The sequence below is a fragment of the Amblyomma maculatum genome, chromosome 1, assembly GCF_055883805.1.
Source record: "Amblyomma maculatum isolate TAMU_Amacu chromosome 1, ASM5588380v1, whole genome shotgun sequence".
Classification (NCBI taxonomy): domain Eukaryota; kingdom Metazoa; phylum Arthropoda; class Arachnida; order Ixodida; family Ixodidae; genus Amblyomma; species Amblyomma maculatum.
This window is the reverse complement of record NC_139344.1, coordinates 161,497,851-161,513,846: the sequence shown is the minus strand read 5'-3', so window position 1 is coordinate 161,513,846 and position 15,996 is coordinate 161,497,851. Positions and strand designations below refer to the sequence as shown.

Sequence of the window (15,996 nt, the reverse complement as noted above, 5' to 3'; positions counted from 1 at the left end):
ACAGAAAGATGTTTCCAGCAAGGAACTCTCGGGAGATGACACGAGTACCGAATGACAACAATTGCGAAAACCCAAATTTGAGAACACTTCTCGGGTGCACATGCCCCGTGCACCTGCGCGCAGTGCTAGATGCGAATGTGCCGCGTGATGGCCAACGGCTTGTGCTCTGTCGTCCCGCGTCCGAGCTGGAAGCGGTCTACTGGTTTTAGAACGGCTGGAGGACACTACGGCTTCCACAATTGCCAGGTGAATATGACCTGCTCTTCTTTCTCCTCACAGTGCGTAGAATTTTCCAAGCAAGCATGTCGGCGCGAGAAGGGGCGCGAACTATCACTGAAACGTGAAGGTTCGCAGTACTATTTCATGCCTGGCGTGGGGCTGCATTGGACGCAAAAGCGCGGAGTGCCTACGATTCGCGGAACAGCCGCAAAATGTAGTACAAATAAATACTTCTGATCTTTCCTCGCTTGCATTATACATGGATGAAAATTTTTCCCATTTTTGCTATCCCGAAATTACACCTCGTATTATATGCAGGTTATTACAGTACATACAACACTCAACTTTCATGCCTTAAACATTTGCGAAATCAAGCCAGCCATACAATTACTTTTGCCCCATTCAGATCGACAACCTTGTACAAATATGTTGACCTAATTATTCTGCCACCTGACCTTCAACTCAAGTATTCAACCCTCCCCTGAACCTGACGTCGATTTTTCTTGAAAAAAGAAGTATGTTCATTAAGCGAGTAAATGTGGTATTTCTTATTTGCACTTTGCCATTCCAACTCGCCAGTGACGTCATGGCCTAACGCGTACTGAAACTTCTGCAATGCGGGTTTTGTAAGCACACGTTTTATGGTGGGGCGGTACGTCTGTCATCAATTTTTTTTCCGCTTGCAGATTCCAGGCTGCTGGCCTTATATTTTGCATTTGTAATTATGAACTCATGCTTAATTGCATTGATCCCCTAAACCCGTGAAGCTTATATTACGAAAACCCAGTCGACGAGAATCTAAAAACAAAACCCATTTCTTCTAAAAATTGCTGCTATATTGTGGCAATTTTTTTGCAGCTTTAGACCTGCAACCGAGAAAAATAGTCCAGAAAATATAACAAGAAGAGTTTCAAATGTCTGAAATTTTGATCGACATTATACACAAACTGACTTTATGGAGCATGTGACGGCGCCATGGCAGAGTCAAAATACCAAGGCAGGTTGAAAAATCGGGCATCCAAAAAATTGGTCAGTGACTGTATATGGTAATACAGTCGAACCTCAATATAACAAACTTAAATGTAAGGAAATTCACAATGTAACGCATTTCTTTTTTAATTTCCCAATATTTGCTCTACTGATAACCATGTATTTTTTTCCGTGCTTTAGCAAGTAGTTTTATGCCGCACTTTCAATTTAACGAAATCCTTGTGCGCCACAAGCATGGAGTACCAGCAGCCACATGACTGCTGATACATGCTTGTGACGCGCAAGGAGTTGTCAAGGTACCTGAACAATTGGATAAGAACTAAAACTTGAGCTGACACACGTTGCATTTTGCATTTGTCATTTATGCACCAATTTAGCCAGCAACCAGGAATCTGCAAGCGAGAAAAAAAAAATGATGACTTAGCGCAATGAAATTCGCGATTTAACGAAATTTTTGGCTGCAAGTAAGACTCAGTTATATTGAGGTTCAACTGCAACAAATTTGTTCATAAATTTCTTTTATTTGTTTTTATTTTGTACACATAATGCCTTTTTGTGCACTTCTTTTGTTTTGCTGCCTTGTCTTTTAATATACTAACTGATGATACCTCAATAACAGGAGGCCCCCCTTATGTCCACTGTAAGGCCTTTGCTTGCAAGACCTTTGCATAGAATTTCATTCATATGCTTCACATGTACACTGTAAGGCCTTTGCTTGCAAGACCTTTGCATAGAATTTCATTCATATGCTTCACATGTACCTTATCATGACAAATAAAATCAAATGCCACATTGCGTTGCATTCCAAGCTAGTGTCAAATGATACCTGAGAGGCCATGTAGATGCGCAAACTGCCATCTTCACACAGGAGAATCAGTGTAGTGCGCATTTCACCACTGGAGGTCGGATGCCGAATGGCCACCAAGTCTGTGATCTTGGACTTAGCCGTTAGGATCTTAATCTCCTGCAAGACATAGCAAAGAATGGAGAAACTTCAATTATAACAAACCCACATTCACAAGTTCAGACAAGCTGTTAAGAATTGATGTTGTGAAGATGCTCACTAGACTGTTGCATGTGAAGGTGATAACAGGTACGAAGGGACTGTGAACAAAGATTTGGACACTAACTGACAATTACGCCATTTTGCTGGTGCCAATCTGGTGAACACATAAATCACATCATATCTATCAAAGTAGCAAGGTCCCATCGCAACAGTGCCACAACCCTTACAGAAAGGACGTCCATTTCACAGGTCACTGTTCATAGGTTAAAACTAGACAAAATTCTGCACAGTTCTTACATAGTAGCCTAATACAGCTAAAATGCAGAAGGTGAGCGGACTAAGGAAGTCAGAGAATACCACTGCACCAATGTTTTAACATCGAGAAAATCCATATTATTTCCCATGTTTCTAAAACATTTGGAACCGAATGTCTGTAAGATATAAATACAACAGAACTCCAATATTTTTCAACTTCCTTGGTTTAAACATTCATACAAATGGCCCCTCTATGCCTCATGTATTGACACTGTCATGTGGGTTCAGATGTGGAGGAATCAAGCCATTCAAACACACTAGTATCACATGAAAAATAAGCTCTTCATATTGACCCAGAATTTCTGGCATTCTGTTGTAAAAAAAGTAATGAGTTTGATGCCAAGCCACCACAGCCGCATTCTGATGGAAGTAATATAACAAGATCAACGTGTGCAAAGACCTGAGTCAAAAAAAGATTTAAGTTACAAAGTCAAAAGATTAGTTGTGGTTTAGCTCTGTTTAACCCTAGTTGAATTGCGAGAGCAACGGCGGGGTTTCTTTTGCTTGCTACATCATTCCCCTATCACGCCCTATCAGTATAAGGTGCTACATTATTGGGGCACTTAAGCGCTCATTTAAGCTCATCTTTTAAGGGTATGATGCGAAACCCTAAGCTACCAGCACAAATATAAAGTCCCGCTTCAACCAAGCCGTATGGACGTGAATGCGTGTCGTAGGGGTAACGAGAATGCTAACATTTCTGGCAGGCAGATTCTGATCTCACCCTCCTATATGAAGGGAGCGACCCGTGTTGGCAGCTCCTGCCCGTCGCATAGGAGTAACATGAATTCAAATGTCATGGCAGGCTGATTTTTTTATGAGGAGACTGTGGCTACGCCTCTTCACAGTGTAGCTGCGGCCACCCGAGGTCTCGCTTTGGCTGTCGTAGTATTGCTTTTGCAACAAAAACCCTGGAATGATAATGTCAGTCTGGAGCCCCTGACAGTCATATTGCAGCTTTTCAGGGTATGCTCATAGTACACGCATTTGAGGAACTACCAAGTTTCATGGAGCTGGGCTCATCGGTTCTCAAGTTAGAGGAATATATCAAGATAGTTTACATGGGTCCCTAGGGGCAGGCCTGGAGAATTTGCAAAATGTGCTAGCAGTGTGAAATTTGTTATGGTCATTCCTGGATAGTTTCCTCAGGGCAAGACAGTTCCCTTTTAACAAATTTCGTGTTAAAATTTACACTTGACTTAATGATATTTTAATTGACTCCTTACACACAAATAATTACACACGAAATATTTTGAAAAAAAAAAAAAAAAAAACGAATTGCCTTGCCCTCAGAAATTTACTTAGGTATGTAACAAAAAAAAAACTCATGAAAATCCAATAAGCAGTTCTTGAGATATGACTTTTCCTAGCAGCCACACTGTGCAAAAAAATTGATTGAGAAAACGGCTCTCAAAAGTTGAGAGAACAATAACTTTTTTGTTTCTCAAGTTATCATGATGAAATTTTCAGAACAGGCTCATGACATTAGCAAATAAAAAACCATTAAGTTTCATAGAAGTGTGCATGCTAGTTCTCAAGTTACCGAAGCATATCAAATTGGTTCGAATAGGTCCTTTATATCAGGCCTGGAGAAATTGCGAAAGGCACTGGCATTGTGCAATTTGTCATGCTGATTCCTAGATAGGTTCCTCAGGGCAAGACAAAGCCCTTTTTCTAAATTTCCTTGCTGACAAGTGGTAGCATAGCACTGTTTTTTTTTTTGCTATCAATTAGACCTATGTTGATTAATCAAAATAATTATGACAAATTCCAGACATAATATTTTTATACATGGGCTTGCCATGCCCTCAAAAATTTATTCAGGCAGTCGAGCCCCCTTATAACGGCCCCACTTAAAGGACCACTTTCCACCTTCCGGTCGAAAATATTTTCTTCCCCGGTGACTGTGAGACTTCGCCCCCAGAACGCAAGGCCGCAAAATGTTTTTGAAAAGAGTAACTAATAACGCATTACAGCCACAGCAATCACCAGATTCTGTCGTGCTTCTCTCCTTCCGTTCCCTTGCAAAGTTTTTTCACTCTCCTGCCCAGCCGTCTAGCCTCCGCAAGACAAATTCCCCTTCCTCTACAGTGCTACAGTGACACGCACGCCGCAAAGCAACGAAAATACAAATCAAAGCTCTCTCATGATCTCCTTCGAGAAGCCATCTTTTCCATTCCCTGAGATGGCCGGTCGAGCCACAGTTATGACGTACTTCCCGAGAACGACATCCATTGGTCCGTCTCACTGACTGACGGGAAAAGGATGGGTGTCTACCGCTCGCTGCGCGCTTTTCCCTCGCCACGGCCAGACTGAATCCAGAGGCACGCCCTCCCTCCCCCAGTTTTTTTTTTCTTTTTTTTTTTTTCGTGCACGCAGAGCGCCACGCCTCACCTCCTGCCAAACGCGGAGGAGGAAAAGGAATTTGTCTTGCGGAGGCTAGACGACCTCGGGCATTTGGCGGAGGAGGGAGGGGAATTTGTCTTGCGGAGGCTGGACGACCTCGGGCAGGAGAGTGAAAAACCTTTGCGAGGGAACGGAAGGAGGGAAGAATGACAGAATCTGGTGATTGCGGTGGCTGTAACTGCGTTATTAGTTACTCTTTTAAAAAACATTTTGCGGCCTTTCGTTCTAGGGGCGAAGTCTTAGTCACCAGGGAAGAAAATATTTTCGACCGGAGGGTGGACAGTGGGCCTTTAATACGAACACTCGCTTATCCCGAATAAGTCCGGTGCGATCATCAAAATATACATTAGGGCTATGGCGCTCCGTCTCGGCTACAACGAACATCTGTGCGACTAGCCGATCGGCTACAGCGACCGCTTTGGTGTCGCGGACCACTTTCCACATGCTGAGATCCATCAATCCTGTGCTCTGCAAGCCGCGACAATCGGCATTCCCGATTCCCCCGCGGCATTTCGCCCGAGGCATGATGGGCGGCGCAGATGCAGCAAGCAGCTTCTCGGTTTTTCTCTCGCGGCATCTCGCCAGAAGAATGAGGAGCGGCCCAAACGCGGCAAGCGACTTCCTGGGTTATCTTCCGCGACATAAACGCCGAAACGAAAAAAAAAAAAGAAAAAAAAAAAAAACTAGCCAAGCCTGCACTGAACGCGTGTCACATCTCGAGGCATCGTGAGCGACCACGCAAAGGTTAAACACGTTCCACGAAACTGTTCAGAGGGCACTACGAGAGATCGTAAATCTGGAGATCGAAAAAATGGCGAAAGGCGAACAGAACGCACGAAGTACAAAGACAGCCAACAACGACAGCAAAGAGCCGGAGCAGACGACGCGGGGAGGTAGCCGACGGAGACCGATGCGTCAGCGACCGCAGCAGCCAATAGTAGTCGCCCGATCCCCCGCGTTCTCACGGATTCGAGCGCGGGAAACTCGAAAGCCACCACGAGGCTCCCAATCAAAAGCAAGCCACGCCTCGACCGCACCGCCGCCGCCGAGGGTGGCAGAAGAAAGCGCAAGAAGTCACAAACAAAACGACAAAGATGGCAGTGCTCAGTTTGGCGGGAGAGGAATGGCGCGCGCGCGAAGTTTGAGAATTTTCGGCGCTTGCTCGCCGCTTGTTATATAATTAATTTCGAGTATTTCTACGGCGAGTTTGGCATTGATAATTACAGAAATGGTAGTTTACAAGACATACTACCCGAATATATAATCTTCCAAAAATAGACTGTTTCGCAATTTTTCGGTTTCCAAAGGTCGCGTCCCCCCTTAAGCTAGAAACCAATCAGCATTTCTTTTTGGAATGCAAAACGGCTAAGCTTTTCCGAAATTGTACAGAGCGCCACCAAAAAACCTCACGGGGAAATAGTTTTACACATAGCTTGCCATAGCAGGAGAAAGAGGCAATTAAGCTCTGCAGTAAATAATTGGGTTCCATCCAAAACCATAAAATAACTGCTCCAATTGTAGGCCTGACCCTACCTGCCATGTATTTTGGTGCCTCCACAATATTTAGATGACTGCTCCTATCTTTCCTTGCTGGACGTTTAATGCCATCGCTTGAGGGCTCTTCTAATAGAAGTAAGTTGTTTTCTTTTTCTCAGCAGGAAGCAGCCTTTTCAGGGCGAGCATATCACATCACCTTAATCGAATTAAGTGATACTGTAGCAAACTTTAGTGGGGAGGGAAGTTTACATTCCTATAAGAGAAGACGAGAAGACTGTTGAAGGCACAACGATCCAGTTTCAATTGTAAACTATGGACAACGGATGTGTAACAAGGTTGCAAGTACTATGCATTAACACAAACACATGTGACGCAGCAATTTCTACAGATCACACCTCTCACATTAAAACCTCACTTAACACATTTTCTGTGGTAAGTGTTTGAAGCGCTAATCCTTACGTGTCGTGGTCCCTTGGTGGCCACCCTTCAATATTCTTGGGTGCGGCGTAAACCACCAGTGAGCCAAAGGCAAAGCCAACTTTCTTGAACTAACAAATGGCAATAGCGATCTGGCATGTGTGCATTTCGTAGGTTTGTTGAAAAATCTGAGCTGTCCGACAGCTTCATCGCATGACTGATTGTTCATTGATTTTTCAGCAAGAACACACTGCGTGACCCAATGGTGACCCACGACACATTGAACCTGTTAACTCCCGAAAGCACTAGCACATTCTGTAGTAGCCAACAGGATTAAATACTTCCAATACCTCTTGAGATAAGAGGAAAATATATCCTACAGCCACACTGCAAAACACTGGACTGATGATGCCACAAGCTCACTTGGACAAGGACAGTTCCTGGCTTGATCATGAGCACCAATGGGTTGTTTGAGAACTGCATGAGTGCCAGGATGAGGCCGGGGTGGTTGGGCACTTCTGACCACTGGCACAGTGGTTGAGGTGTCGGCTTGCTCGAGGTACTGCTGCTTCCACCACTTGCATTGCTTGCTGTGGTCACCGTAGTTGTCGTTACACCTGTAGCTGCATTGGATGTTGTGCTGGTTGCAGTGCCACCAGAGGCACCGTTGTTGCTTGCCGATGGCTTCAACTGGATTAGCACGGGGTCAGTGATCTCAGTGGTGATCTGGGGCATGCAGGCCATGAAACTTTTGCCGTTGGCATAACTCAGGAACAGCAGCTGCAGCACATGTGAGTAGTAGATGGATACACCACCACCAGCCACTGTGCCAACAGAGTCCTGCACAAGACGAAGGGGAAGGGCAAAGTATTCTAGAGACCTGTCCCTCAAAAACCTTAAAGGAGCAGTGTACACACTTCTTGTGAAAGAGAACAGCTAGTTTATTACAGCCACAATATGTATGCTCCCACAGCAATGTACTGTTGGGAGCAAAAGTAGTAAACAGTGCCCAGCCACCAGCACAGCTCGGGAAAACAATACCAAAAACATCTAGCGACAGCATCTGGGTCAAGAAACCTAGTTTAAGGCCCTTTTTTATCGTAAAGCATGTCAGTTAGCTTGGTTTGGTGTATAGCGCTCTATTTTGCCCAAACCGAGATGATATAGCAGTCCTGCAGGAGGCAGTTTTGTTTTTTCATTGCATGACAGACGCGACTTCACAAGTGGCACTTGCCGCACAGCGATATCCCCTATCAGCTGCCCTGACACCAGATGCAGACAGTAGATGGCACAGCACTGCAGGCTTCGCTAAAGCCCCATGATATGAAAGTAGTGACACCCTCCTCCATGCCCAGCTTTCCTTCTTGATTCTCTTTGTGCAGCGGCTGCGAGTACTGCGCACGACTTGCCTTTTCACCTTTACGCCGGCCGGCTGGCTGCAGCAGTGAGTGGAGGCGCATGTTTTTGGGCCAGGTCAGCGCTCCAGTAGTGCACAAAATTTTGAAAAAATGCAATAAAAGCATTGCGAATGCTGAAAGTAACGTTTATAAAAGGTTGGTTTCTTCTTACAGCCGCTTTGAAGAGGAATGTACTGATGTAAACTAAGCTTTGAGGCAAGTTTATATACTCCAGACATTTTTTAGGTCGCATGATAAAATGTTTTAATTTGTGCACCTGATCTATTATTGCCTCTGCTTTGTATGAGTTTGTTTTTTAAAGCGTTAATTCTGCTCAGCAGGGCGAAATTCCCTGGTCTAAGCATAGTATGTATCGCTTGATGAACCGCGAGTTTGGATCATTGGTTTATACACTATGTTGACCAATTACTGGGCAAAATTAATTGCAATGAAAACCAAAATTTGCGCTACAGAATCGAGTCGTATACCTTTGGAAAGCTCAAGCCAAGCATAATGGCAGTGTAATAATTAGCGATCCACATTATACTACATTAATTAGTTGTGCTTAAAACCGAACTGAGCTATAGGATCAAGACATATACCACAGAAAAGCTTAGGATGAGTGCAAATGTTCTGTACTAGTTAATGAACCCTAGCGATCCACATTAATCTACATTAATTAGTTGTGCTTAAAACCAAACTGAGCTATAGGATCAAGACATATACCACAGAAAAGCTTAGGATGAGTGCAAATGTTTGTACTAGTTAATGAACCCTATTAATTACCATTAATGAGCTATATATGCAATCAAAACCACCTTATATATAGCAATCAAAACCACCGCCTTATAGCATTGTCATATACCTTTGGAAAGCTTAGGTTGAGTGCAATTGAGCTGTCATAGTTATCAGCCCAAATTAATTAGTGTTAATTAGTCAACTGAAGTTAAAACCAAACTTTGCACAATAGATGGAAAGCTAAGGTCAAGTGTAAATGAATTATGCTAGTTAGTCAAACTCAAAGATAAGGCTAATAGAGCTAACACTCTATTAGGCTTAAAAGAGCTTGTACTTCAAAATGTTTTCTTTGCTTGTGCATGCATGTGTATCTAATTTAATCTGTCCACATGTTTCCCTTCTCAGTGTGAAAGTGACTTTTGTGCTGTAGTCTGTAAACTGAATACAACAGCTGCACACTTTAAATGTGATCTAAAAGCGTGCGCACCCATTCATCGACCACAATTTACCACAATAGGCACTGGTGTCAAGGAAGCCTAAGAAAATACTCTGTATACGTACGAGAGAATGCATTCTATATCTATACCAAGATAAACGTCTCTGAATTATGCATTATTACGCTTGACATCAAAATTTCATTTCAATATGCAGTAGTGGATATAAAATTGGTATTTTGATTAGACACCACAAAAAGGTGTATTATTAAAGAAAATGAGAGCATGATCAGCAGGATGATTTATTTTTGTGCATGCACAACGGATGAAAAGATGCACGTGACTGAGGAAACTATCACATTATATTCAGAATCTACGGTAGTGTAGAAATATGCCATGGAGTATAGATAGCAGGTGAAAAATAAAGACGTATTTCTGACCGTATAAGTCGACAACATGCGAAATGATGGAACCCTGCAGAATACTCAGCATGCTGAGGACAACCTCATTACTATGCAATGCACAGATTGCCACAGCAGGAATATAAAGGACCAAGCACGAAGAATAAAAAACGCATCATCAGGTGACACTTTATTACGAGCAGTTAGAAAAGCACCTTACCCCGCAAACAAATGCTGTTCTTTTTCAGAACAAAGTTCTTTCGATCAATGTTGTGAAGCCACTGCTTCTTGCACAAGCCATCCCACTTTCCTAGCGGTATCAGGAAAACGGCATAGCCATCTTCAGGGCACTTGTTGAAGTTATACGTACAACAGCACGGCAAAGTGCTAGCCTATTGCAAAGAAAGCACAGCGTGGAACGTTTGCTTACCTAGCCAAGGAGAAAAATGGCGTAAAGGAAAAAGAAAAACAATCAAAACGCTAGATCCACATGCTTCGGCAATGGCTAAGAGACCGTCGTGCAGGTCAGCAAGCGGAGAACACCTCTTCACGGAAGGGGCTCACAAGGGGTGAGGATGAAGTGAGGAGGTCTTGTGGCAGCAAAGAAGTTTGGCAGAACTTTCAAACGATCAAGGGGCTTTAAGCTTTGCGAGCAATACCACCAACTGGTCGTTGTGCACCACTTTTGCTCCAAACAGTACCACAGGATGTCAGCATACCATCAGAAACATCAACACCATGCTAATTTTATTTGATTGTAATTAATGCACACGAAAAAGGTGCTTGTTATCACCCCCCCGCCCAAAAAAATGTTCAGGACTTCAGATGTTTTTGTAATTCCTTTAACACACAATAAGTGTACATTCTGTTTAAAAAGAGTTACAATTGACTCATATCAAAAGTTAAAGGTGAGTACCAACTGGAAGGGCAGTTTTAAGTTTCGAGGACCTCCTCCCCCATCTCAAGAAAGAGCTTAACAACACGCCTGAAGTGAGACAATATAAACATGTATTAGTTAACCCACGTAAATGAGCATTTTACATTTTTGCACCACATTTCAAAAATCTGTGTGCCTTGAGAATGAAAAAAAAAAAAACAACAAAAAACAAAAACAATTTTTCACTGTATGCAGTTTATGTACAATTACTCGAAAAGGATTTTAGCAATCTCACTGGTAATGTGGCATGGGTACCAGCAATACCCCCTTTGCTGCAGCTTGAACGTTGGCTGCACAAGGGATGGGGAGTTTGTAAAGTGGGCCATACTGAATTGCCCACCTATTTCCGCACGCTCCCCTCTCAACTGCAGATTTAATTTGATTTGTGGGGCTTAACGTCCCAAAGCGACTCAGGCTACGAGAAACGCCATAGTGGAGGACTCGTAGAAATTTTGACCATCTAGGGTTCTTTAACATGCACTGACATTGCACAGCACATGGGCACCTCTGGGAGTCACTGCATTAGGAAATGGACCATGCCTTAAATTGCCGGTAGTCCTGTGAGCTTATCTGATAGTTTCAAATATTTCGCCGAAAATACAAGTGTTCGGTAGTCTGTTCGATCCGAATGCTTGGTATCCAACTTCGAAGCATTTGTCTCGAATGAATAATGTTTGTGAAACGCCTGCTTCATGTAGTTTTGGTTTAATACCCGCACCTCCTCAGAGGATGGCACTGCAGTGCATGCGCAACCAAGGCCTAGTCTCTACTGACACTCCCTAGGCATGCGGCATGGCTACATGTATGCTGGAGCCAATCTGAGTGTGCGCATGGAAGCTGACACAAGCAGGCATGAGTGCGGCAGCACCCAGATCTCTACTTGCTAGATGTCTGCGCCTGCATTACCCATGCTGTACATGTGCTGCAACCAGTATGGAGGACATGGACTACTGCAGGACGAGTATGAGCTGACTGCAACTGCCGCAGCCACTCTTCTCTATGCGAAAAAAGTTAGCCAAGCGTGACAACACAAGCAGGAGAAGGAGTTAGCACGAGGCGCATGAAGATGGGTACTCATTTCAAATGCCAGATATTTCGAACTAGGAGAACGGTCCCGGCCAACATCCATGCAAGTCAATGGTGTCAGACGCTTCTTAATTTGAAGATGGACGGACTCGCACCAGCTAATTTAGATGGGGGTCATGTTAAGGTATGACCAACAAAGGCAATGATCATCCAAATAGACCTCTCCAACGATGAATTGTGTGGAACTATGGTGGACGCACAGCTCAGGAGTGCACGCTATGAACGTGATGATTGAAGCCACCCACTGCTGAAATAAAGCACAGCAGCATAGTTCCAGTTACAATTCACGTCATCGCACTATTGTCATTAGGCAAACATCAACCAGCCACACGGTTTCAGACACTGCTTTTCACGTCACTGCTAGTCTTTTAAATTTTATTTTGGAATGGAGTTATGCCGTCTTAACGCTTGCGCACACTTCTCTCTCTTGCATCCACATACTATCCCCGCTCTTCCAAGTACACTGAGCAATGACATTTTGAGAATGTCTCATTGCATGGATTTCTCCCTCTTCACGAATAGCCCGGCCACATTTTGATGCTTCACTGCAGGGTTGCAAAACGACTGGACTGTTTGTGATGAGGAATCATTGCTGTGCCCCACTGTGAAATGAGCAGTGGAGGAACCGAAGATTTTTTTAGCAATTCTACGACAATCTTGGCAGTGTGAAAAAAAGAAAAGAAACTTGACGAAATCGTGAGATAATGTCATCTAGTTTTCATCTCACATATATAGACAACCAAATTCCAGGTGTTCATTACACAAATAGACTATGATGCAAACAATTTCTGGCAGACTTTTAGACCCATTTGATAATTTGAACTTTCAGATAATTCAACATTTTTCTTAATCCCATGAAGGCCGAATGAATGAGATTTTACAGTGCATATCACCGAAAATGCTTATTGTGCAGATATTTTTTTTTTCTCGTGAGCAAGAAACACCCGAAAAAATTTGTCAATGGCTTAACTCAGGTAAGCCAGGATATGCAAAGTGAAAGCAGTAGTAGTTGTGGATGAGAATGAATTATTTCTCTCTTGTTTTTGTCACACCTTCTCCGCCGCCTTGCGTCGTCTCTTATCTCCCTTCTTGGGAGTGTCCAGCACTTGCTTAGCTCTCCCAGCTTCATTTTTCCTATGTGCTGCTTCTACATGGTGAGCCATGTCGGCAGGATAAGCAGATTCGGCGGGTAGGCAAGCATAGAAAGAGCTCGCACTAAGCGATGATGCCTCATTCATGGCATAGCACTACAGGCGAGCCTCAATTCTCAGCATATACAGTGCAGTCCACTTATAACGGTACCAGATATAACGATATACTGCTTATAACAATCGAATTCTTGGGATTTATTAATTTTCCCATTGGCCCAAAGTAAAAATAAACCAGATCTAACGATCGATTATCGGCGGTACATTAGATACAACGATAGCTTTATCGCCGCCCAGTATGTCTACCACGAAAATGTGTCTGAATGTTTAATAAGAAATAAAAAACTAAGAAGAGAATAATGTGAAAGCTCGACATATGCGGCGAAAACGGGCTGTCGAGAAATCCGCGAGTGCCACTGCATGCGATTAGGAAATGAGCACTATCATCATCGCAATTGCTGCCTGCTGCTGGTTCCCGCGCAAAGGGTGCGGCCGTATCGTCATCACAATCACCGATTGTGCGTCCATGGAAGAAGGCGCCGACCACATTGAAGGATAGCTCTCGAGATGAAGTAGCAGATTCCTCAAGAGTTATGGTAGAGTTTCAAGATTGGAAGCCTTGTGAAAAAATGCGGCAATTACGATAATCTCTGATATTAACAATAATCAAGGCTGGGAATGCCCTGCAGTTCATCAGTCGATAATCGGTTTCGCGCATGCAAAAAGGACTGCCGCCAACGTACGCAAGCTTCAGCTGCTGCTTAAAGGAGAGCGAATTTCCAACTTTTTAAAGTATGCTTAAGTTATTTTATGGCTATTGATGTATCCTGTAATAAAGTGTTTAGTGCTCTTTATGATAATTAGCGTTGTTCAACCCGATTCACTCATCACTGGTAAGTAGGCAAACCTACATGCCTAGAAGAATGCGTGGGTGTGCACTTATTTTTTTCGTTTTTTCTTTTTTTTTCTCGCAGGTCTAGATATAATGATAATCAGTTATAACGATCGGATTTTCCGGTTTTCTCAATATCAAAGTGGACTGCACTGTATACACATGCCTTCGGATGCTCCCCAGAGAAAGGCGATATGCATGGGTACAAATGAAATCTGCCTGGTGTTTGAAGTAAAAGAAAAAGCAAAGTAGTAGCAAAGAAGAATGGAGCGCCGCCCACTCAGTGCACCCCGTGTGCAGAAGCAAGCGGTGAGCAGGTCGAGCGCCAAGAGGCATGCGGCTGAAGATCGGCTGAAGGTCAAGTTGCGGCGTACGCAAAATGTGACGCAGCTAGCACAGTGAAAATTTTGCTTCAATGTTCACATTAAAGCTATTTGACGAAAATTACTATTCGCTTCAAACCACAAGTCCGTCATTTGCATAGTCCTAGTTGCCGGTGCTCTCTGCTGATCTCACTCCTGCTCTACATCAACTGGTGGCACCGGTATCATGTGAGCAACTGAGCAGCAGCAATGAAGGTGCACTGTTCGCTTTCTGTCATCTTTGCAATGACCTGTTTTGTGCTGATTTTGAACATGACCTGTTGTACAGACGGTTGGTGCAACATTACAAAAGGTTTGGTTTGCAGGGTTTAACGTCCCAAAGCGACTCAGGCTATGAGACACCGCAGTGAAGGGCTGTGGAAATTTCGACCACCTGGGGTTCTTTAACGTACACTGACATCGTACAGCACACGAACACTACTCCGTTTCACCACCACCGAAACGCTACTGCCGGCAGTCTGGATTGAACCTGGGTAGTCCAGCACATTAGTCGGGCATCTTAGCTACTGCACCATTGCAGTGGGGCACATTACAAAAGTGAAAGCTGCAGAGGCTGCTGCATTTGCCAGAGAAGTGCCAACAGCACTGAAGCATGACGTACTGTGTCAACTACAGTCGCGCATTGCAATCACACACTTAGTAGCAGTTATGTTCTATCACCACTGATCTTTTGTGGGATTTGACCAAATTTCAAGTAATGTAGCACCAGGTAGCTGGAAGAGAGTTAACTTTTATTCCCAGATAGTTTGAAAATTAGTCCAATATAGATGTTTTGGGTAACTATGGGGCAAAAATATTAAAAGGTACTCACTGTAGAGCCCTAAAAAGGATTCTCATGAATTATAAAAAAAAAGAGAAACAGCACCAAGCCCTGAACATTCCATAAGCCTTTTCTGGCTTTCCTAGTGCCACGTGTGGCATTACATAAAAAGCAGACTTGATGACATAAAAACTGACTGCAGCCAAAGGTAAAAAGCATGTTAAAATGGGTTATGCATGCAGAGGCTTCCCCACAGAAGGTTTCTCCACACAATTTAGTGTTTGTTTAACTCTTCACTTCAACTATCAGACATTTTTCTATGCAGCCCACCTTTATGTCAGGGTGCTGGATGTCGAGGACACTGGTGACATAGAAGGGCCCATGACGAGCTGAGCTCTCCTCAATCAAGGGCTGGCAATAGACGTAGCCAGCTGATGACATGAGCAACAAGTGCCGTGGTCCTTCCTCGGGACACACAAAACAACAGTCCCGCAGTCGTCCCGTCGGTAGCAGGAAGAAAAACTGAGCACATGCTGCATCCACTGAAAGGTCATACACCTTGACAAAGTCGGCTGTCACCAGTGCCAGCTCTGTCTGGGAGCCTGGTAGCCACATGGCCTAAACACAGAACGGAGAGAGGGAAAATATACTCAGCAGCAAAAAAGCAAAATCAGTGCAAAACATAAAAGTGACAGTCAGCAGCCCAGCTTGCTGTTGGATTAGTAAACACACCGCTGCCAAGTTGAGACATTAAAGCCGCGTTCAGACTACGTGCGCAATGTACGTATCGTCCGTAAGGATCGTAAACGTAAGCGCAAAAAACGTAACATGTCTGTTCAGACTGCTGTCGCATTGAGCGTAAGATGCGCAACGTCCGCAGCCAGTGTGGACGTAAATGTCGGAGGACCTGAGACTTTTACGACTAGCACTGATATGTCTGTTACTGCACGACCAATGCGCACAGCAGTTT

General features: G+C 43.9%; 1 protein-coding gene across 4 annotated transcripts in view; it reads right to left on the bottom strand.

The window, feature by feature from the left end:
• Positions 1 to 15,996, bottom strand: part of poe (E3 ubiquitin-protein ligase-like protein poe) — a 298,383-nt gene that overhangs the window by 151,360 nt on the left and 131,027 nt on the right. For all 4 annotated transcript variants that reach the window (XM_084589458.1, XM_084589460.1, XM_084589459.1 and 1 more), the window contains 3 exons: positions 15,357 to 15,644; positions 7,274 to 7,690; positions 2,036 to 2,173 (listed from right to left, as the gene is read on the bottom strand). In XM_084589458.1, the coding sequence (XP_084445584.1) occupies positions 2,036 to 2,173; positions 7,274 to 7,690; positions 15,357 to 15,644 (843 nt within the window). The remainder of the gene's footprint in view (positions 1 to 2,035; positions 2,174 to 7,273; positions 7,691 to 15,356; positions 15,645 to 15,996) is intronic.